General features: G+C 44.2%; 1 protein-coding gene across 1 annotated transcript in view; it reads right to left on the bottom strand.

Annotated features, from left to right (window-relative positions):
* Positions 1-2,495: 2,495 nt before the first annotated feature.
* The window catches only part of LOC144783824 (uncharacterized), a 131,079-nt gene continuing 110,536 nt past the window's right edge, over positions 2,496-23,038 (bottom strand). Inside the window, exon 4 of the mRNA XM_078662574.1 lies at positions 2,496-3,214. Coding sequence (XP_078518700.1) covers positions 3,053-3,214 — 162 coding nt within the window. The 3' untranslated portion in view covers positions 2,496-3,052. The remainder of the gene's footprint in view (positions 3,215-23,038) is intronic.

Raw genomic sequence — 23,038 nt, 5'->3', positions numbered from 1 at the left:
CCGCCCTGGTGGGGTATCGAAGTGTACAATGCACTGACATCAGCTGTGCATAATGTGATGGATTCGAGGGTACTGATATCCATTTGTTGTAATTTCAATAGAAATTCGGTGGTATCTTTGATATAACTCCGCATCTTGGTGACTGAAGGTTGTAGATATTTGTCGATATATTTACCGACGTGTTCATGAATGGATCCTTTGGTGGATACGATAGGTCGGAAAGGGGGATTGTGTAGATTTTTGTGTATTTTCAGTGCCATGTGGATTTCCGGACTTTTAGGGTGGTTGCAAAGCAAATATTTTTTCGTGCGGTCTTCAATGATGCCATTTTGATGGGCGTTGTGGACTAAATCTGTAAGAGTGGATTGAAACTCATTGGTAGGATTGTGGTCTAATTCCAGGTAGATGTTATCATCCTGAATATGTTCAAGTAAGCGTTCATTGTAAAAACTACTGTTCAAAATAACAATTGCTCCACCCTTGTCGGCTTTAACACATTTGATGTGTGTATTGTTGGCCAAGTTTTTTAAAGTGTCTTTGTCTTTTTGTGTGAAGTTGGAACGTTTAGATCTCGTTTTGAAATTAATTTTAGATAATTCTTGGCGAACTAGATTCTCGAAAAGATCTATGCTTTTGTGGCTGTTCGGAGCTTGGTAGGTGCTCGCTGGTCGCAGACCTCTGAGTTGGTCAGGTTTTTGAGTGGGGTCGTTGGTGAGAATGTTATCAAAAAAATGACGTAAGCGGAGTTTGCGTGTCAATTTGAATGTGGATACCTCCAGTTCTAGTAGATTAGTTTGTGTGACTGGGATGAAGGATGTCCCTTTATCCAATAGGTTGATCTGGTGTGGCGTCAACTGGGTGTCAGAAATGTTGATGACTAAGTGACTTTCTTTAATTTGGCATCCTTCTTGGAAACTGTACTCCTGGTTAATGGTGGACTTGTCTCTGTGTCTTTTCTTCTTGCTCCTCCTGAGTCTTCGGTGACTTCTGGGCCTGACGCTAAAAAATGAACCTGAGATGTAGATTGTGCGTCGGTGGTTGATGTGCTGGCTTGTGTGCTCGGGGTTCTTGCCGTAGTTTCATTGTTGGTGCTTGGAACAGTTCGTCGCGTTGGTCGGTAGGTGGAATCGCTGCTTGAGGATGATGTGTCCGTCTGGGTGTTGGGTGGTCGATTGCGACGTTTTTGAGCATATATGTCGGCCCAAGTATAGACCTCGTCTAACTTGTAATCAAGAGTATCACGACGATACTTCCTTATTTTTCGCTCATTGATTTCTTTGGTGTGCTTGTCGAGTGTACTCTTGATGTCTTGTAACATGGTGTCTAATTCTTCTGGGGTTAAGAGATCTTTCAATTCAGCATCGACCTCACTGATTTCTTTTTCAAGATCTTTCAAAATGCTAGAGAATTCTTCAACAATAAGCAAGATTAAGTCCAAGCTGCATTTGTTAAGTATGCCTTCCCATTTGTCTTTGAATGTCTTAGAGTTTTTGCATAAAGAGGGCTTGAGGGAGATTCTGAGTCCTCGTGGGATTCTGTGGGCTCTGTGGTATCGCAATAAAGTGCTCGCATGGAGCTTCTGGTTGATGTGTCTCTTTGAAAGGTATATAAGTTGTTTCAGGCATTGTTCTTTGGTTCGCAAGGTTGTGCTGGGGTTAATATCTTCTTCAATCAGAGAATAGATACAGCGGCATTCTTCATTGTCAAATGCGAGGGTATGAGCTTTCGCGTCGGTAGACTTGCTGATTTCTTCAAACTGCATGTTTAGAGCGTGCAATCCTCAGGTTTGGCGACTACAGATGAATTTAAATTTGACCATCTCTGATACCTTTTTCGTATAATTATTTAATTATAATTATCTTCTAATTCTGTCATAGAGTGGTCTACAGGACATAGTGGGACGAAGCAGCCTAGTGGTTAAATTGCTGTCTAACCCAGGCTTTGGCACTTCAAATACAAGTTTATTATTTTGAGCATATTACACCCTCTCCCTGGGCCTGAAAAAGTTAATGCATGCAACTGTGTAACTTAAGAACAAGTGCAATGTAAGAAATACAATTTAGTGTGCTGTATAGTACTGTGCTGATCCACCCGCATTGCCACGCTAATTTGGGATCCTATAATGTATTCTTTGCAGGATCTCGGGCACCATACTGTTTAATGCACAGCTCCTCATGTTTAAAATGATCCTCCTGCAATGCAAATGGTCCATGTGCAGCACTCAGCTTCTCACTGAAGCCAGGTCCATGTTTTATCAAATACCTAAAACAAATTAAAATAGTACAAATTGCCAGTACAGGCAGAGCTGTGGAAAATTCACTTTAAAAAACTGCGATTAGAAGTGGCTCTAAGAACAAGAGAGGTGGCAAGTGTAGAAACAGAATGGGTATTAAGAACAAGGCAGCAAGGAGCAAATAAGAAGAAAACGCGAGGCTGGATAAAGACATAAGATTGGAGACTCACGTACATTTAAAGACAGCAAATAGAAGCCGAACTGTATTTATTTATTTATTTAGCAGTTTTCTATAGCCTTGCTATACCTTAGGGTCATCATCATGGTTTACACATAACAATAAACATTACAATTAATGTATTGTGTAATGTAAGAAACTCTGAGTATTGGGACGTAGAGGCTAAACAACTTATTGGTTCAGAATGAGGCTAGATCAAGAGGAAGGAGACCAGCTTTTAGCAATTTCCTATGTACATCCTGGCTCCCACCAGAGCTATATGTTGCTATATAAAAATATACATATTGAATGAGTTTCCACTTCATTGCACTGCATAATGTAAATGAATATAGTTGATATAACGTATTTAAAAAAAACATAATCTAAATATAAAGCTTTATTTGATTCCTGTCCAATCAAAATCGTCCTGAGGTTATCAGGGCCTTTGTCTTGTAAGTGGTTTTGGACGCCTGGTCATGCTACACAACCTGTGTGTTACCCCCAGAGATTCTCATGTGGATGCAGGCTCTGGATTTGGCCATGAAAGGATGATCCCGTTGTCTGAATCAGAAGCTGGTTCCCCTGTACCTGGCCTCTCACTATTATGAGTCATTGGCATCCAGGCGTTTGACTTTTTGAACCACGCTGAGACGGCAGCAGTGCGAGCAGCTGTCCATACTAGAATGCAAACTCTTTCTCAAGAGACCAGTTCTGTTCACTTCCATACTAGAGGCCACTACCTCTTTCCAAAGAGTGACTGAAACCTGTAAGACAAAACATTGTGACTAGATGGTGGCAGAGATATACACAAATACATGGATCTGAAGGCAGATACCCAGCACGGATTGAGCTATACAGAGGTAAACAAATATACTAATACATACAGGAATAGAGACATAGAATAAAAGATACACAGATGATAGAGGCACAGATACATGAATATAAACTTATAGAAAGATATATTCTTTCTATGTAAACCAAACTTAAAATATACCAACATTAGAAATTTGTACGTTACAACTAACTTAAATTCATAATTTACGCAAAACCTTTAAATGTGCAACTTTCTGGGCAGGACTGGCACCCGGGTGTTTTTTGCTGGGGTGGCAGGGCGGGGTTCTGGTTCACTGGGGAGGGGCCGATTTTGTTGCTGGGGAGATTTATTTTTTATTTATTTATTTCAGACTTATACGGCGCTAGGACTCGACTCCCGAAGGAGTATCTCCGCGCCTCTGGCACACAACAAAGAGCAAGGAGCCCAAACATGTAATGGTCATGCCAGAAGGATGACCTAATGCTGGAAGAGAAAGGTTTTTAATTTTTTTCTGAATGGAAAGTGTTCTCTGCATAGTTTGAGTTCCATGGGGTGATCGTTCCATAGCTTCGGACCAGCCACTGACAAAGCTCTGCCCCCTTGTCTTGTCTTGTTAAACTTGGGAACACATAATAATTGTTGATCTCCAGATCTAAGAGATCTGGGGGGGACGTATAGGTTGAACTTTTTCGTCAGGTAATCGGGACCATTCACAGTGAGACATTTATGGATGACACAGCATATTTTAACCCTCACCCTCTGTTTCACTGAAAGCCAGTGGAGTTTGATCAGCAGAGGTTTGGATGGAGTTCGAGCGGGGAAATTAAGAACAAGGCGTGCAGCGGTGTTTTGCACAACTTGTAGTCTTGCAATGGCCCCCTCGTTGGCAGCTAACAACAGACCATTACAATAATCTAATCTGCTCAACACGAGCGATTGTACCAAGGTTCTTCTGGTGGTGTCGGGGAGCAGTGGGAACACTTTCCTGAGGAGATGCAGGCGCTTCTAAATAAACAATGCAAAACAAACAGCTTCAAAGCATACTTTTTAAAACATTTGTTTTGCATTGTTTATTAAGGAAAGTCCGGTAGACTCTCCGACCCTGACAACTTTATTTATTCTTTAGCAACAACAAAAGTTAAAGTACGGAAAAATCAACATTTCTAAACTTACACTAATGCATTTAATTTATTATCTACACAGCAACTTCCAAGTATAATAACTTGCGCACCTTCATAACCAGCGTATTCAACTCGGTAACCACACTACATTAACTATAACATGGAACTTCTCCATGCACTGCTTATAATATTTTATATTATCTCACTTATACCATGTAAAATAATAGTACTTACACAAACAGTTATAACATCGCAAATCAAATATTTTGTGAGAACACAGTGTATGGTAGAGTGTTTCAGAGTGGAGTGGCAGATTTTCCTTCTCATTGCAGGAGCAAGTTAACTTCCCATTAGTTAGAACAGGCTCATTGTTTGCTTTTATAAATGTTACAGTAGATCATTTTAATTGGAAGTCTGTTGTGATTTACAACGTGCCTGGTAATAAATATCCTCCTGTGCCATGCAAACCAGAACTGTTGTATAACATTTTAGGACCCTATTGTAATTTTCCCGATATATATTCCCTTATAAAGTTATAAATCACCATATCCTTATATAGGCATAAGAATCATAACCATATTTAGACATAGCTCATGCAGTCCAAATACGGCAGGGCTACTTCCACTAGTTCCGAAAATTGACAATGATTTCTTGGAAAACTCGGATTCAGCAGCTAGGGACTTCCTCTTGCACGAAAACTGACTTGTCCAAGAACTCATGGAGTTTTCAAAGAACTGAGAGTCTTTGATGATGTTATTATGTCCACCTTTACGTCAAACTCGGTATCTTCAAGGTATAAATATGCCCACACTTGCCATAGTAAACACACAGTGGTTTGGAGCAGTTCGACTATCTACTTGCCCGACGCGCCCTGCTACTGCAAGTGCCGAAGGAAGCCGATCCTCCAGCAGATGCACTGAGAGAGACGCTGTCTTTTCTCCTGCCGAGAAATCCAGCTCTAGTGTTTCCAAGCTAGCCTTGCGGGTTGTTGGGAAATCGAGTCCTGAGCCTGACCTTCTTCATTCCAAATCAAGGTACAGAGCTGATTAGACCCTAAGAGAAATCTTGGACAGATTCTTGGCAAAAGAATACTACATTTATGCTACACCTCACTTACTTCTTCCCTTAGGTACATCGGAGTAGGTGTATTTTAGAAGCACCAGTTGAGTACTTTTAGCCTTTGTTATTTATGTATGTATTTATCTATGGTTTAGGAACCATACAATGCTCCTACAGTATTATTTTATTCTACTCTTTTTACTGTATGCATTATATTTTGCAACCAGTCTTACGATTGTAGCAGTTCATTTCTTATGCTTGAGAAAGAAGACTGTTCAATAAATCCTTTTTATTGAAAACGCCCCGTCTATCTATTTCTCTGCACAACTGGTGAAACGAAGCATGCACGATTGACTGAGTGAAATATCTATCTATTGTTTCCACGACTCTGAAGATCAGTTTATTCCTGGGGAAACAAAGTTGTCATGTTTATGCAGTTGTCAGAAACAAATCCCTTCTTGTGAACTTGAGAAAGTTTCTAGTGACCTCTGAGCTATCTGGCACTTACAATTAAGTCTAGTATATTCGATAGAGACCTAGTAGACACAAGTCCTACGTCACATCTATAGGATATATTATTCCAGTGCGCAGAGCCTATTGGGAATATAGGAACTACACTACATGGCGCCCAACGTTTGGCAAGGCACTAATTTCAACGCTAGATACTAGAGTAACTCAGTCGTGCTTTTCACAGACACCCCTTTTTCCCGTAAAAACTCCAATAGACGTCTGGAGTGGGTTAAAAGGATAAAATATCTGCCATAACTAAGTAGGACGAAAAAATCCTATGTATTAGTTTTTGGTTTTGTTCAACGTTGAAGGATTCAGTGTTCCAAAATATTGTGCACCTTATCTTTATTTCCTTGAAACTTGCTCTGCAAAACTTTCAACAAAATGCCGAATAGCGACCCCGAGAACGGTGGAGCTGCAGGAACTGCAACCCGACCAGGTTTTGATACCACAGGGTTTAATGAAGATGACATGGATGCCATAATCATCCCGGAAAATGTAAGGAAAGCCATAGCTATAAAGCTTATAGGAAATGGCCTATCAGCAAGAGGTGTTCTATTCATGGATTATCTTTCCACAAGCAAATCCAACAACACATGTGTTCCACTTCTACAAGATGGAGGAACCTCCAGCGGAATACGCTCCTTTCGAGGATGTTGAAATTCCACTAACTTACCAAGAGCATCAGCTCTGGTTTAAAGGTGCCCTACAACATCAAAATCACATTACCAGGCTCGGTCCATCAGGTAGACCAGGAGCAACATGGCCGGTACTAGCTAGCTATACACCACATCCTGCCATAGAACAGATGATAGGCCCAGAACTGTTAGCTCAACTAAAACAATTAATCAAAATACATAGACAATTGGTACAATATGTCATGCGGACTTTAACAGTCCAACCTGCTATAAGGATTCCACAGCACACCCCTCATCAGGGGAACACAAACAAAATTACACCACAGACTATACAATCAGTCATTGGTAGGTTGCCTGCAAAAAGGGAACAAATTCCATTCTGGTTAGCTAAAAAAATTACTCAAATAGAGGCAGTATTTCCCGATAGTACACCTCATGAGATACACAGGATTTTAACAACCTGTTTACCAATGGGGATAGCACCACACGTGGAGGAATGTGACACTTGGGGTACAGTCTTTGCTTCAATCTACACTAAAACACATGGTGTTCCATTAATGGCGGTAATACCTGACGTCCTGAAACAGATTCAAAATGAATACGGACGAGAACCTGCATTGAATCTTGGTATGAAATTACTGTAGATTTCAAACAGGTCTCAGCTATATTATTAGCTAACATTAAAGGTGAAGCAGCATCCATGGCAATCCGCCAAAAACTAAAAGAAGTGAGCAACCATATGAACTTGTCAGGATAATAGAAAAATCCTATGAAGAACTAGGTAGAGACAGTTTGGGAGGGAAACCAGTAAAGCCCGAACTAACAGAAAATCCTGAAAAAGTTTTTATCAAAAACAATCTCACTACGACAAAAAAGGAATGGGAAAATAGTAGACAGTCATTGCCTAATGAAAAGCGTTCTCAATCCAGAGGTAGATCTCCTCAAAAAGAGCACTCTGAAAAAAGATTTAACCTCAGAAATAGGGATAATTTGAGAAAACCTGATAGATATCAAGATAATGATACACGCTCCTCTCGTACCTTTCAGACTTCCTCGCAGACATCCAAAAGAAGAGGACGATCAGAACGCACAGAAGAACGTGTGAAATCCAAAGACGATCAACACGTTCCAAAAAATAAGAAAACTCAATTCACCAAAAAGAAGGTAGCAAGTATTAAAATCAGACATGCCGAGGATCTTGAGGACACAACTCAAGAATGGGGAGTGGGCCCAGACAATGCTGGACAGTGCAGCTGTGGTCACCATAGCTCGCAGGATCCTGGAGACAGTGGATCTGAATGAATGCATTCAAGTTGAAACTGCAGATACCAGGGTTAGTGGACCACACAAGTTATATGAAGTCACACTCCGAATAGAGGGGGACATAACTAGGAAAATAAAAGCACTCTTTTGGGAAAAACTATCGAAGGGTTATGACATTCTTCTGGCTGAAAAAGACTGGCCACCTGAATTTGTCAGGGAGTGCCCACATGGCGAAGAGACCATTATGCCAGCCATCTCAAATCATATTCCTATTCATAAAAAATACACCTATGCCAGAAAATAGGCTGTGGGTCAGGCTCCAGCATTATATAAAAATCATGTGGGATGGGATGAGGATTCTCCTCACCATAAAATCCAGTTAAAAAATCATCCGACTAGTTCGGACTGGACTGTTCCCATGAGGCACAGGGTCAGAGCTGATTTGCATATAGCCAGTGTCTAACCCAGGGTGGTGTGGAGTGCAAAAAATGATGGATTTAGGCCCAGATCCTTGTACTGGGATGAATGTATGACATTGTTCTACATTCTGTCCATCAACCGTGTTTTTTGCAATTTTCACCCCGAGTGGGCTGGGTATGCTCAGACGTGAGTCCCATGCTCTCCACACCACTGGAGTCAAGCTATCCAGGCTGATGAAGGCTGATAGCCAGAAACCGGTCCTTGGATGCTTGATTCCGGTCTGGGAAAGACATGGCTTGGTAGTTCGGACTGGACTGTTCCCATGAGGCACAGGGTCAGAGCTGATTTGCATATAGCCAGTGTCTAACCCAGGGTGGTGTGGAGTGCAAAAAAATGATGGATGTAGGCCCAGATCCTTGTACTGGGATGAATATATGACATTGTTCTACATTCTGTCCATCAACTGTGTTTTTTGCAATTTTCACCCCGAGTGGGCTGGGTATGCTCAGGCGTGAGTCCCATGCTCTCAACACCACTGGAGTCAAGCTATCCAGGCTGATGAAGGCTGATAGTCAGAAACCGGTCCTTGGATGCTTGGTTCCGGTCTGGGAAAGACATGGCATGGTAGTTCGGACTGGACTGTTCCCATGAGGCACAGGGTCAGAGCTGATTTGCATATAGCCAGTGTCTAACCCAGGGTGGTGTGGAGTGCAAAAAAACGATGGATTTAGGCTCAGATCCTTGTACTGGGATGAATGTATGACATTGTTCTACATTCTGTCCATCAACTGTGTTTTTTGCAATTTACAATGAATATCTGCAGAACTGGGTTCAAAATGGTTTTAAAGATGCAAAAGGTGGCACAATCAAGCATAAAATGCTTTGGGAACAAGTAGTTATTTTGCAGAAAGAACTACAAAAGACTCACGTGATCCATACACTGAGTCATCAGCGTGATGGCGTTCCCGTTGAAGGAAATTCATTGGCTGATGAAGCCGCAAAGGCAGCTGTGCAAACGGCTTCCGTAGCTGCAATCACTCGTTCAAAAACAAAAATAGACGGTGAAACCATGCTCGCTGTCAATGCCACGAGCAAAGGCAGCGGAGCTGCATTACCTCTAAATTATCCACTCGAGTATACATACATAATTGATGCAAACTGTGTTCCTTTTGCTCGAATCCCTGGAGTGGGGGATAGAGTAATTCCAAACAGGAAAAGGAGAGGTGCTCTGATTCACAAAGCACGTATGGGAGAGGGTCTGATACATCAAGGGATCTCAAAATCTCTACTAGAATTAACAGAAATGTACTGGTGGCCAGGGATGAACGCCCCCATTTACGAATTTGGGATTAATTGTGATGTCTGTTTCAGAGATCACAGCTTAGAGCGCCGCGAGATACCGGACTACAGTGTAGCCATCCCAATACAGACACCATTGTTAGACAGCATTAGACTTTCTACACGCAGACACCATGGACGAATGCGATCCCACAAATATTAGGACGAGATTCATTTGTTTGTGGCCTCAGCGCTCGGCAGACGCCCGAACTGTTATAAAAGATTTGCGAGTCTTTATTGGCACATATGCAATCGGCACGCTACATTCTGACCAGGGTCCTGCGTTTAGCTCTAGGGCTTACAAGGAGGCCATGGCCAGCTTGGGCGTTGCATTGCGGTTTTCGAGTCCATTCCATCCTGAGGGAAATTTGGTTGTGTAGAGAAAAAACCGTGACATAAAGCAATCTATAACAGCTAGGGTATTAGGTTCGGGTGATGGGTTGGGTCAAACATCTAATAAGTGTCCAACGGAGTCTTAATAACCTGCCAAGAAATTCTCTGGGTGGAATCACTCCATAAGAAACCCTTTTTGGTACTAGAAAGTTGGTTGAAGACCTTGGTCATCATACTTCAGTGGTGGAACAAAAACCCTTTGATATCAAAGATCGTTTGGCTGTTTTACAGGATTTAAATGAAACAAGAAGTCTAAGCAACACCAGTGAAAAGCCAACGACCACTGAAGAAAAACCACCTGTCCCAGCAAGACCTGTCTGGATTCCAAAGATTGGGGATCTGCAGTGAGAAAAGAAGGACTAGGCAATAAAGCCATGGAACTTGTGTCTCTTGAAACCCAAATAACAGTTTGTCAAGAAACTCCCAGCAACAATGATGTAGCATCTGACTATACTAACATGTCAAGGGAACAAGCAGTCCCAGCGATTTCAAATAATCCAGATGCAATACCAACTATTGACAAAACTGCCTGTGGCTATTTCATCAACTTCGATACCTTTTCTGAGGATCCCAGTGAACCTGAAACAGTACAGACAAACAAAACTTTCAAGGAACAATTAACGGTACTTGGTCAAGAGCTTGCAAATACATATCTAGTTTCACCAAGGGTTGAATTTCGGATTGGATTAGGTGTATTTTATCTCCTACTATGGCTCATTCTCGTTTTAAGTTTGGGAATTCTGATAGATGGAAAACACATTAAAATGGACACAGCAAGTAAGAACATCAACTTGCTCCTGAAACCACACAAATCATCTCATCATGAACAACGAGACCTGTCATCAGTAAACATCACAGCGGTTCCTCTACCTGGTGGAATAGCATGGGATAGAACTGATTATGACATTTATGGCCCTGTTGAGCTGCTGAAAATTCCACACCAATTTAAGGTTTCCTTGAGTGATTTTGTTTCAACAATGCCGAATGTCTCTCAAAACTCTGGAACTTTTGGCTATGCAAAAGCCATGTATGGTGACTTTAAAGGCCTCTCATACTATGCCTATATGTGTGACGGAGCCTATATTTCTTTGGAAAAAGTCTGTGATTTCTTGTCCCAGTTTGGATTTAAAGGCCGCGTCTAGCAACGTTTCTGGGATGAGTCTCCAAGTTCTGGGGGCTGAGTATAACATCGGCGGGGATAATGTCGAGCAGACCAGGGCGTGGTCTAAGTACGTCCTGGCTCAATGTGTAGCGTCAACTATCCAAGGGCCAATACCCCGAGTGACCATCCAAAAATCCAGTCTGGCCCAGGAAGAATATCTGGGGAGCCATGCATCCAATAATAGGCGTGAGTACTCTGTGCAGCTCTGTAATATAAATCAAATTAAAATCCGGTGCCCCCAACCAGCCCATAGAATAAGGTAATACCAGTATCTGCCACTTAACCCACAGCTGTTAACCTGCTCACGCCAATCAAACCATAAGGGAAGTAAGGCAGTCAAAAAAGACTCGCGGAAGAACCATGGATATATTGGTAAATACAAACAGAAGTCGTGGGAGCACTACCATTTTCATGATGGATATTCCGCTAAGAAGGGAAAGCAGTAGCTTTATCCACTTCTCTACGTCGTCTTCGAACTTGATAAAGTCAGTCCCACAATTCTCCCTGAATACTATGTCGGAGTCTGTGTGTACCTTAATTCCCCAGTATCGCACAGCATTCGTGGTCCACAGTAGGGGATAATCCACTTCAAATTGGGGGGTGCTCGGAGTAAGAGGAAAGACAATGGACTTCGGCTAATTAACATGTAGCCCAGAGAGGCCACCAAAGCGCACCACCTCCCGTAAGACTGCGGATAGATTAGATTCCGGCTGTCTTATGTACAGTAGTGTATCATCAGCATATGTGGATACTATTATTTTATAATGCGGGAAGCATATACCCCGATTCTGATGGTATTCCCCTAGTGCACAGGTTAGGGGTTCCGCAACGAAAGCATACAAAAAATTGATACTTGTATGGCGCACTACTCACCCGCAAGGGTCTCAAGGCGCTTGTACAAATACCGCTGTGGAACCCATCCTGGCTTTCCCTGTGAGGTGTCCACTCCTGGGCACCTCCAAGGTGGAGGCCAGGCATCCTTAGCGTTGTGGGGGCCGTTGTGGAGATTAAGCAAGCTATTGCCCAGAGTTGCAGAGTGGGACTCCATGATTGGAATAGGCACCGAGGCAAGAATTATCAGGTCCGTGGAATTTTGAGCCCAAGACCCGCCGAGGCGGGGAATTGAAGCCTGGTCCCGGGCTAGACTTCTGCATCAGGGTCTGCCGCTCTAACCATTGAGCCACACTTCTCCACAGCGGCGACAATGGACAGTCCTGTCTTGTGCCTCGTGTAATGCTAATGGGATCAGTCACGATGTTGCCTATTTTTATACAGGCCGTGAGTTTGCAGTAGAGTGTGCCCACCAATTGTAAAAAATACGTGCTAACTCCCATCCTAGTTAGCACTTGTGTCATGAATGACCACTCTACTGAATCAAATGCCTTTTCTATATCCAGGAAGAGCGCCACAGCAAGTGTCTCCGGCTTGATGTGTTGCAGGGTACCAAAAACCGTTTGTAAGTTATATGTTAAATTTCGGCAGGGAACAAACCCTGCTTGTTCCTGGAGCAACTAGGAGTGGGACTAAAGGGACAAATCGATTAGCTAGAATCTTTACGAAGATCTTCTTGTGTACATTAAGGAGGGAAAAAAGGCAATACGATGCACAGTCCTTCGAGGGCTTTCCAGGTTTAAGGAGAGCAACTATAACAGCCTCAGACATGGAGGGCGGCATCTGTTCCGTAACACACATATCATCAAATAGCTTAGTCAGCTGCGGTAGCAGTAAATCTATGAATGCCCTGTAGAATGTAACAGTGAGTCCTTTGGACCCCGGAGCACTCCCTGCCCTAATACTAGTTAAAGCAAGAATGATTTTGTCTCTCTCTAGGGGTCTCATAAGGAATTCTCTATGTGTATTGGAGAGCTATTGGAGCTGTATGTGCATCAAATAATCCAGGATCTCTTCGTCCGTGGCATGGTTTCTAGAGGCATAAAGAGCAGTATAGTATTGCCGAAACCTTTCAGCGACTTCTGTGCTCTCAGTCAATAGCTCACCCTCTACAGACCGAACCACCACCGTGTGCTGCACCTCCCCACGTTTCTTATGTAATTGTGCTAAAACTGTCCCCGGTCTCTTACCCTCCCCATATGCCCCAGCAGTGGCATATTTACCAAGATGTTTAATCTCATCGTCAGCCACTGTATTATACTCTACCAGCAACTCTTCAAGTTTCTCCCTAACCGAACTATCCATATCGAGCAGCATGCTATGCTCAAGAGTTTTGATTTTTCCCTCTAAGTCATCAGGCAATTAAGTATAGAGCGTAGAACCCCCGAGTGCTTAGATATGGTGATACCCATGATATAGACTTTAAAAGCTTCCCAGACAACTTTATAGTCATCAACAGAGCCCACATTCTTATCAAAAAGGTCTCAATTGCTTCTGCTAGTTCTTCTTTGAATACAGCGTCCAGTAGTGAGTAGGGGGGAAAGCGCCAAGTGAATGGGGTATACGCTTGCTAGGGGAGTCCAATATCAATAGGATTGGCGAACGATCCTAAAGTGTTCGTGGGAGGATATGGCACGAATGAACACCATCGCACAGGGAGACAGACGCAAACCAATATTCTATACGTGTGTGTAAGTTATGATATGCTGAGTAGTGCGTGTAGCCTCCAACGCTTGGGTGTTTCAAACGCCACACGTCTTTCATATCAAACCGAACTAGCAAAGAGTCAACTTCTCTGGCTGCAGCTGTAATGTGTCCCACAGCCCCCCCCCCGATCTATCTAACTTGGGGTCTCTAACCAGGTTGAAATCGCCGCCCCACAGCCAAAGAACATCGTCGTTACCTCTTACTCTATGGGCCAGTGTAGTAAAAAAACTCAGGATTATCAAAGTTTGGACCGTATACATTCACGATATGTAAATCCGTTCCCTTCCCGCAGCACCTTGTAATGACATATCTGCCTTCAGTATCAGTGTGCAAAGGGTGAATAGTTAATGCAGATTTAGGGTTTACCCATGTAAACACGCCCTGCGTGTGTGTGGTCAAACCCGCAGCATGAATGTTGCCTAGCAAACCCCTACTACGCAGCATGGAAGAAGATAGAGGGAGGTGTGTTTCCTGCAGGAGGGCCACATCTATATGATGCTTTGTCAGATAAGAAATTACTTTTCGGACTTTCCTGTGGTCATTCAGTCCTCTTACGTTCCATGTGAGTGCTCTAAGTGTGTCTGCTTGAGGAGTTTGATCGCCACCATCTGGTTGTGGCTCAGGATCGGTCATCGTTGCCATATCACAGTAGTGCGTGTAACTTTGGTACCACATAGCAAGTGTGTTCACCCAAGTTCAAGTACAATATAACATCTGAGTCTCAATAACCCCCACTCCCCACCCACATCAAGACACCCCCAACCAGGACCTGATGAAAAAAATACCCATAACTCCCCCTGAAATTGAACATACATTACGCTGCTTCAGGCCAATTGGCAACAGTCCCTCCCACCAAGAAGCAGCTAAAACAATTACCCCTGGTGTGGATTACACTCATAGGCGGAGGTTGCCCACTATGCCCTGTCTACTTACTGGACAACAAATAACAGCCCTCCGCACTCTCACATGCAACTTTTAAGCGTTAGCAAAGGACACACGCCCCCACCTCACATAACATAACAATGAAACCGAAGAAGTTTTCAATTCTGCAACATCCTCAGTATTCCAAAAATAATACCACTGGAGTAGGCCTTATAAAAACAACAATCCTCCCAAGTCGCCTCCCAATGTTCCCGGCTGCCAGTATCGTTAATAAACAATGATAATAAACTATTATCCCCCCAAAGACATGAGTCTTATCTGTGTCAGGAACAAGCTGATATCAGTCCTGCTCCTCCATGGAGCCGCCAACTGCTCCAGCCGAGGCCTCCCCGCCTGGGCTGTGCCGCTGATCCCTGGTCCAGTCTTTCATGGCCTTTTGGAGTACCTTGGGGTCCATAAAGATGTGGGACTTGCCCTGCCTGTTGACGCGCAGGCTTGCCGGATACATCATTGCATAGTCAATGTTTTGTTCTCTTAGCTGATTTTTTAGTGGCACAAACTGGCGCCTCGCCTCCTGCACTTTCATAGTTAAGTCTGGAAATAAAGCGAGCTCAGATCCCTCATATCGCAAAGTTTGTTTCTCTCTAGCTAATCTTAACGCCGCATCTCTATCACGGTAATTTAACAACTTTGCTATTCTCGGCCGTAGAGGGGCACCAGGAGCAGCGCGCGGGCCCAAGGAGCGATGCGCTCGCTCAACCACAAACATGGACGAGAATATTTCAGGACCCAGAAGCGTGACCAGTGGTTTCTCTACGAACTGCTCCATAATATCAGTAGCAGTAATTCGTAGGTTGCATCTTTGAGACCTCGCCTCAAGGTCGTCAGTCTTGTTCTGTAGAACTTGTAGCATCCGATCCATGCATTTCTGGCTTGAGACCATTTCAGTCTGTGCCTCTTCTACTTCAGTGATACGCCTTTCTGCCATATCAATGTGTTCCACCTGCTTATCGAGCCTCTCGGACATCCGGTCCATGCGATAGGAAAGTGAATCAATCTTCGTTCCCAAGACGTTCTCCAGCTTATGACCCCTGTTCACGCTCGTCTTGTTCTCGATCATCAGCTGACTGCATGCGTTCTCTAGGCTTGCGCTGCTCAAAAGATAGCTTCTGTTGCGTTTTGTCCGTTCTTCCCATTGCTGCCCGCAGCAAGAGAGCACTCTGGGTCAAGAAGTATTAGTGCACCAACAGCCATCAACAGCGCATGTCGCAGCGGATATTAGACAGGAGGTGAAGGTCCGTATACCTCCACAGGTCACCACGCCATGCACTGAGATGATAGCCGAGCACACCAGACAACTTCAAGGGCTCCCAATCCACCAATATAAGTGACGACCGTTCTATGGGCACCAGGGGATAGCGCAACAAGGCGAACCCACCAAACAATGTGTGTACCCAGCAACACCGCGTCACTTGCGGCAAATCAGCAGGTGCCAGGAGGACCAGTCGTGGTGACAAAACGCTGTAAGAATGTGTTTGGCAACTGTGAGGAGCAGAACCAGCAGCCAAACCGATTGATTGACTGTTTAAGGGGAGAAAGGCCAAAGGGGGTAGTTATATATAGTCCTCAAGTCTGCTCACCTCACAACATGTACACTGCCAGCAGCAGGTCGCACTTTTCTCAATGCGACATTCAGGTGGCGTCTGATGGAGGGAGTAGGCTACACATTTACGCAGCAGTGCTCCTAAAAAGAAGAGCGCACCGTCGGGCAAGGATGCAGCGTCTTGTTTTCTCCACCTCAGGGCCGAATTCGACTGCCCTCTGTTGCCGCCGAAGCTACTCCGATGAATGCGCCCCTTCCAGTAGTCTCGCCGGTGCGTCCCAGTACACCCCCTCGGACCAGGGCAGGACGTCACATACAATGCACCGGTGGCCAAAATCTTCCACAGCGTCTTGGGCTTTGCACGCCGCCAAAAGCTCCGACCTGCTCCTTCTGGTGCCACGACCCGGCAGAGATGCACTTCCGGCCGGCAAGTCAGTGAGGCGATATCAGGGATGCACGGCCCAGTCCACTCACGGCGTCGCCTCCAGCATTTTCTCGAGTAGGCTGCAACCAAGCGCAGTCAGGGAACACCTGCAGGCAGCTGATAACTTCCTCCACAGGCTGCTGCAATTTTCGGGAAGTGCCGTCCGATGCAAAAGCAGGATAATAGAAGGATAGTTAGTGAGAAATGCAGAGCTTCTCTACTAGGCGGCCATTTTCGGCGCCTCCAAGCTCCGCCAGTATCTCCCATTCTTATCTGAGGACATGCCATCAGTAATTAATAGGAGCCTTTTTCTATCAGGATTGCAGTGCCTCTAGAGTATGAGTAGTAAGAAGAAAACACCTTATGCATGGACCATTTGTCGGCAAAAACTGGAGGCGGTGCCGGATTAGAATGTGTTTCCTGGAGCATAACAATGTTTATATTGTGTCTATCTGGGTATGCCAATATCTGCTTACATTTACGAGGGTCCCCAGACCTCTAATATTCCATGTCAAGAAACGTATTTTCAGAATTTCAGCATCCTGAGTCATAGGGGAAGTATCACATGAAGGCTATCGAGATATGTAGAGTTTCCGCTGCCTAAAGTGCACTGTGCGTGTATCAACAGATCTTTCCATATCAACATGTGTCTTACAAAAACCATTTGCCAACATTCCCAAATCTCCGTTCCCCTACCACCCACAACAGCAATCATGCTGGTATCTGTACGCCCATCCCTCCCATTAAACAGAGTAAAACTTAGAACTATTAGGACCCAAGTTGCGAGAGGAACACCCTTGGGGTGTACAATAGGGGGAACACAAGGTTCTCTCCTCCCACCAGATGTTAAAGTAGCCCAGATATAGTCAGGAGTGGGGGAGAGTGTAGCCCAGTTTAATCCATATATAGTCCCATTAACTGCTGTGTTTCTTCACCTCCCTCCGCCTCCCCGCAATACAATCAACTTATCTGAAAGCAGGATCGCATCAATGTTATCAAAGCCCAGTGTATGTTGGGCATTTAGTCCGGTAAGTAGTCCTGAAACCAGTTGGTAATCCCTTTGTCCCAGAGAGTGGGTAGGGAGTATAGACATTTGCAACATCACATGACAAATCCAATGGGGTTAAAGTCTCTCCGCTCATTCCTGTGTTGGCAAGGGTGATCTGGATGGAGCACCCTCTGACATAAGAGGAGAAGTCTGTTTTTTAACTCGCTTGAGGAAATCCTCCACCTGCTGTGCAGTAGTGAAGAAGTGTTGTTTGCCTTGATGCGTGATGCGCATGCGCGCAGGATACAGGAGTGCATAGTCAATTTGTGCTTTGCCCAGCTTCAGCTATACTGGAACAAATTTGCTACTTGCCTCTTGTACTGTAAGAGTAAAGTCAGAGTATATGGTGAAGTCATTCCCCTCAAAGTTCAAATGGTGCTTCTCTCGGGCCAACCTCAAGGCCATGATATTTAAGGAAGGCCCGATAATTAAGGAAGCGAGCGATGATTGGGCACGGCTGACTTCCTGGGGGAGGCCTGGGGCCCAAGGAGCGGTGTGCCCGTTCTATGGTCAGGTGTTGTGAGAAGGCCTCATCTCCAAAAGTGTCACGCATTAGACGTTCGACGAAATCCTCCATCCTTCCAGTATTGGTGCTCTCTGGAAATCCAATAATGCGTACATTACTACGCCTACTGCGTGCCTCCAAGTCCTCATTCTTTGCGGCGATGACCTTCAGGATCTTATCCATTTGAGCAATATGTTTTTGCATTTGGATCGCATTGTCTTCACTATCTGAGATTGCATTTCTCAGCCTCCACTATCCTTTCTTCATGTTTGTCCAGTTTATGAACTATGAATCCAATTGAGTGCTCATGGAGTCCATTTTAGATTCTATAGATGTGAGACTTTGCTGCATGACAAGCAGAAGGGCTTTGACATCATCTTCTCTGGAGGCTTCTGGATCATGCGTCCTTTCTGCGCCTGCACCATCTGGGGTCATCTGGGCTAGATCGCGTGACATTTTTCTGAGCCTCAAAGCGCAGCTTTGACTGCTTGCCGTCCGCTTTCCCCATGGTGGGCTCAGTGCAAGGTTGCTATGAGCTTGTCTAAGCCTCAGGCGCAACAGTCTAAGCAACCAGTGATGCAGCGTTTTTCAGGGATGCAGCAAAGGGAATCCTGTAGCTCAATGGGACCAAAGGACTGCAGGTCCAATATTAGCAAGGTTCTTATAATGCTGCACGGGCTTGTCACTGCATCTGCGTCTGTCCACATTGTCGTATAAATGTAGTTCATCCAGGTCATATAGTGACTTTGGGGTATCTCACGCAATCAAGTACCCAGTAGACAGGGAGCATGCACTCTATAATGTCCAGCCAGGAGTGAGCACACAATCCTTAGGGCGTAATGCATTCTCTTGCAGGTGCCAAATCACAAACTCATCCCTTGGGTTGTAAGCACAGAGTGACTAGGCACGTGTTAATGTCCACCAGTCAGCTCTACATGGGAGAACATCTCTCTCTAGGTACACCAGTTCCACTGGATATGGATCAGATATCAATGTGGGAGGCTGTGTCTGTTTGCCAGGGCCACAGTGATTGAGAGGGCCCTCCGGAGGCACCATGGGTATGTCATGCTGTATTCCTCCACCTCAGTGCCCAGCAGTGCCAAAGCCAGCATGTAGTGCCGGGGGGGGGCTGTCCGTTCCGCCGTTCTTCTGAGGTGCGTGGTAGTATGCAACAGCTGCGGAAAATGGAGTGACTGCAGGCCCACACAGCGGGGGTCTCCTCAGCGCCTATACCTGGCAGCTTTAAATCGCTGTACTCGCGCTGGACATTGCAGCATGCAGCATTGTGGCACATAAAAGCCCCAGAATTACTTGTGGGGCGATGCACTTCACCACAGCGCGATCTCGCTGGAGTGGCCCAGTCTCCACGTGGGCGCCGGGGGCTCAGTTGGAAATGGAGGCTAGTAAGGCAGCTGAGGAAAATGATATTTTGCCTGACCAAATATGACCAAATATGTCCTCTACATATACCCTATGTTACATGTGTGTGCATGTCACCCATGCATATTTCCCGTAGTGGCCTGAATCACTAGGCCCCTGCAATCATGTCCTGCATTAGAAATGCCAGTCATCAAGTCTCCCAAACGTTAAGTTAGCATAAGGCCCATGTATTTGCATTTTGCATTGTACACCTCTAATAAATATCGTACTGGTTGAGCCTGAAACCACTTTCTGAATTAATGTTTACATGACTCCTGACACACTGAAGCTGCAGTTACGTCCCTCTGACCTCGCATACTTCTAGCTCAGCCGCAAGAAGCCCAGTAAGGGTTGCCAAGACAGTATATTTTGCTTAACAGTTATCTGCCTGCCCGGTGAGGAAAAGTAAACAGAACCCGTCCGAGGGAGATAGGCCTAGCCATTCTGTCTCCATTAAAGTAAATCACAGTGCTTGCACCCATAGAAAGCTCATGCAACGAATAAATATGCCCTCTCTGTCTTTTAGTGACGAACAACCTTTTCTTCAGATAATACATCCCCTGACTCTAGATATCAGTTGTACTAGATGTGCTGGTCGCCTTGACATAAGAGATCTCTCTACTAGGTTGGAAGTCAGCCTCCACCCAGTTACACGTCAATTGCACGTCATGTTCAAAGTTGCACAATTAGGGCACAGTTCGTGCTGGTCATGCCAACTCCTCCTCTAAGTACCCACCCACCTATGACACCTACCTATCAAACACCTATGACTCATCAAGTGTACACCCACATGTTCTTATCTCATTTCTGTCTTGTGCCTGCTCCTATGTACAAGGAGTGAAAAGTATATAATATAATGTTTTGTTATTAAATGTTAGAAGACTCTTCCTGAACCTCTGTGGTGATGGAATATATTCTCTCTTTGACTCGAGTTATTGGAATAAAGCCCATTTTAACTCAGATACCACGGACTCTGCCTCTCACTTGATGCATGATACTTTGTTAATGCCTAGAAATTCTGCCAGGGTAATATTTTATTTACCACATAATTTGGTGCCCTTACCGGGACATATCCCTTTCCCCACTCGCCGGAGTTGTGGGTCTAGTCTTTGCCCCCTTCTACAGCCGTGACGGACTTCAAAGCGCACCAGCAGGTCTTCCTGCCACTCCCTCAGGCCCACGGAGGAGGACGGACGGACCAGGCATCCATGTGAGGCGGTGAGGAAAGCGGGTCGTCTCAACCAGAGGCCCAGCCCGTGAGAGAGCAAGGTCCGAGGTCTCCAGAGGTCCACCCGTTCCAAGGCGCAAGCGTAGTCAAGTCAAGTTTCCGAGGCCTTCAAGTTTCAAGTTCTGCTTTCCCGGTGAGTACCACTATGGGGATTGCATCTAGTTTCAAGACGGGCCCACGGTAAAAGGTGGGCCCGGTAAAGACGTGCCCACGGTAAAAGGTGGGCCCGGTAAAGACGTGCCCACGGTAAAAGGTGGGCCCGGTAAAGACGTGTCTCAATTTTTTGGGACCGGTATGGTTGTACTGTATTTTCAGTGCACAAACTGTTTTTCAAGTACATGTTTAACTCTCTGTATCAGTTTAGGTTGTATCTGTATCTGTTTCAGTGTTTAAATTGTTTAGTGTGAATGATTGTTGATTGTTACAGTCTATTTTTGTGTATTGTGTTTCCATTGTATTGGTTTCTGTTTTCAAAATTACGTCAGATAGGGACCAGAAAAGGTATACTAGAATAGACAGTTAATATCCGGCCTAGAGACACACCGGGTCATGATATGTGTTAAAAAGTCAAGACCCTCTCAGAAAGATGCCATTGAGTTATGGCGCAAAGAGTGACATAGGAGAACAAAGAATGAATTCAATAAAGCAGAGAGAACTAAACAAGCCAAGAAATGCCGTTGTTAACTGGTATTTCAGACTTGTGAGTGGTATGTTGAATTTTCTTAAGTATAGCTCCTTGTAAATATGCCTTGTGAATAGCGTGTCATTTTTGTGACTTGTTGAGTTTCTTGTAAATATGGCTTGTAAATAGCGCCATGTAGTTATGTTTTGTGCAGAGCATGTTATCATCAGGTCCCTAGCCATTACGTTAGGCAGGAGAGAGCTGGATCTCTTTCAAGTGCTTAGAGAAAATGTTTTGAAGATGTGCGTATGTGTTCTGTGATAACGTGGAGAGATGAGTTCATGACTTTCCCATGTACTGCAGTCATTGGGGAATGATTGTGCTTCGGCTGCCAAAGAGTTAATATCTTTTATTGAGAAGGCAGTATTTGTTTTAACAAGGTGTTGTGGAATTTTGGCGTTTTTTTTTTGTGTTTGCGGGGGGGGCGTGTTTTTGAGCGGAAATTCGTACCCGTTCCAGTGGAGGGATTTGGTTGTTTTTTGGTGGGGATTTAGGGAATAGCTTGGACTACTGTGATGCCAAATTTGAAAAGGATCTGGGCTGTGGAAGGGGTGGAAAAAGCATGTTTTGTGTGTAGGTGCGATTTGCCATGTTATCCAATGGGCGTATTCGGTTTGCAGATTGAATGGTAAAATGTTGCATGGAGGGTAAAGGAGTGTTTTTGTGAAGGGTTTTGCTTTGGAATACTTGATTTAATGTGTTTGGCTCAGAGGTCGGTATAGTTGTAAATAGACCAGTCTAATTGAGATAAAGGTTTGCACAAAGGGTGCTTAGATGTTTTCAGGGTTGACAAGAAAATATAAATCAGACCCTTCATAGAATGCGTTTTTCATTAGTGTAATAGAACAGTGTGTTTTTTAAATAGGGATGTTTCTACAAAATATGAATTATTATTTTTCCCAATGCAAGCTGCCCTTTAGAATAGCGTGTGAATGTTAGCCCACTCAATTAGGTAAGTGGCTATTTGTAAATTAATGAACGTGGCCCTTTTTGATAGCTATAATACACTACCATCTTAGTGTATTGCTAAGAGTCCCCTACATTAGTTTGATTTGCATTCATTTAATTTCAAGGCTCACCTATGTACTTTGACAGACTGCTTCAATTAATATGTGCAGAGAACAGTCCCCACTAAAATTAGAAAACATGGCCTTTTGAAAAAGTATGAATCTGGCCCTTTTAATAGGTAAAATAGAAAAGCTTGCACACTTACTTATGAAAATATTGGTTATGCAATGCAGAATTAAGAAGTTCGACATGTTATTTTCAAAAAAAGTAAAATATGGTGTGTTTCCATGCCATGATTGTTTTGTTCTGTTTATTTTTTCCCTTGCAGCTAGTAGCAGTACAGAATTATTTTAAAATGCTAGCATGTCACTTAGTTACAAAATAAAAATATGTCTTTGTTAATTTACTTTTTACAACGTTTTAAAGTTTGCTTCAGTTAGTTAGAGAATAATGGTTCTGGCCTGGGAAGAGAT

The sequence above is a fragment of the Lissotriton helveticus genome, chromosome 10 (genome assembly GCF_964261635.1).
Source record: "Lissotriton helveticus chromosome 10, aLisHel1.1, whole genome shotgun sequence".
NCBI lineage: Eukaryota > Metazoa > Chordata > Amphibia > Caudata > Salamandridae > Lissotriton > Lissotriton helveticus.
This window is presented reverse-complemented; position numbering and strand designations above follow the sequence as displayed.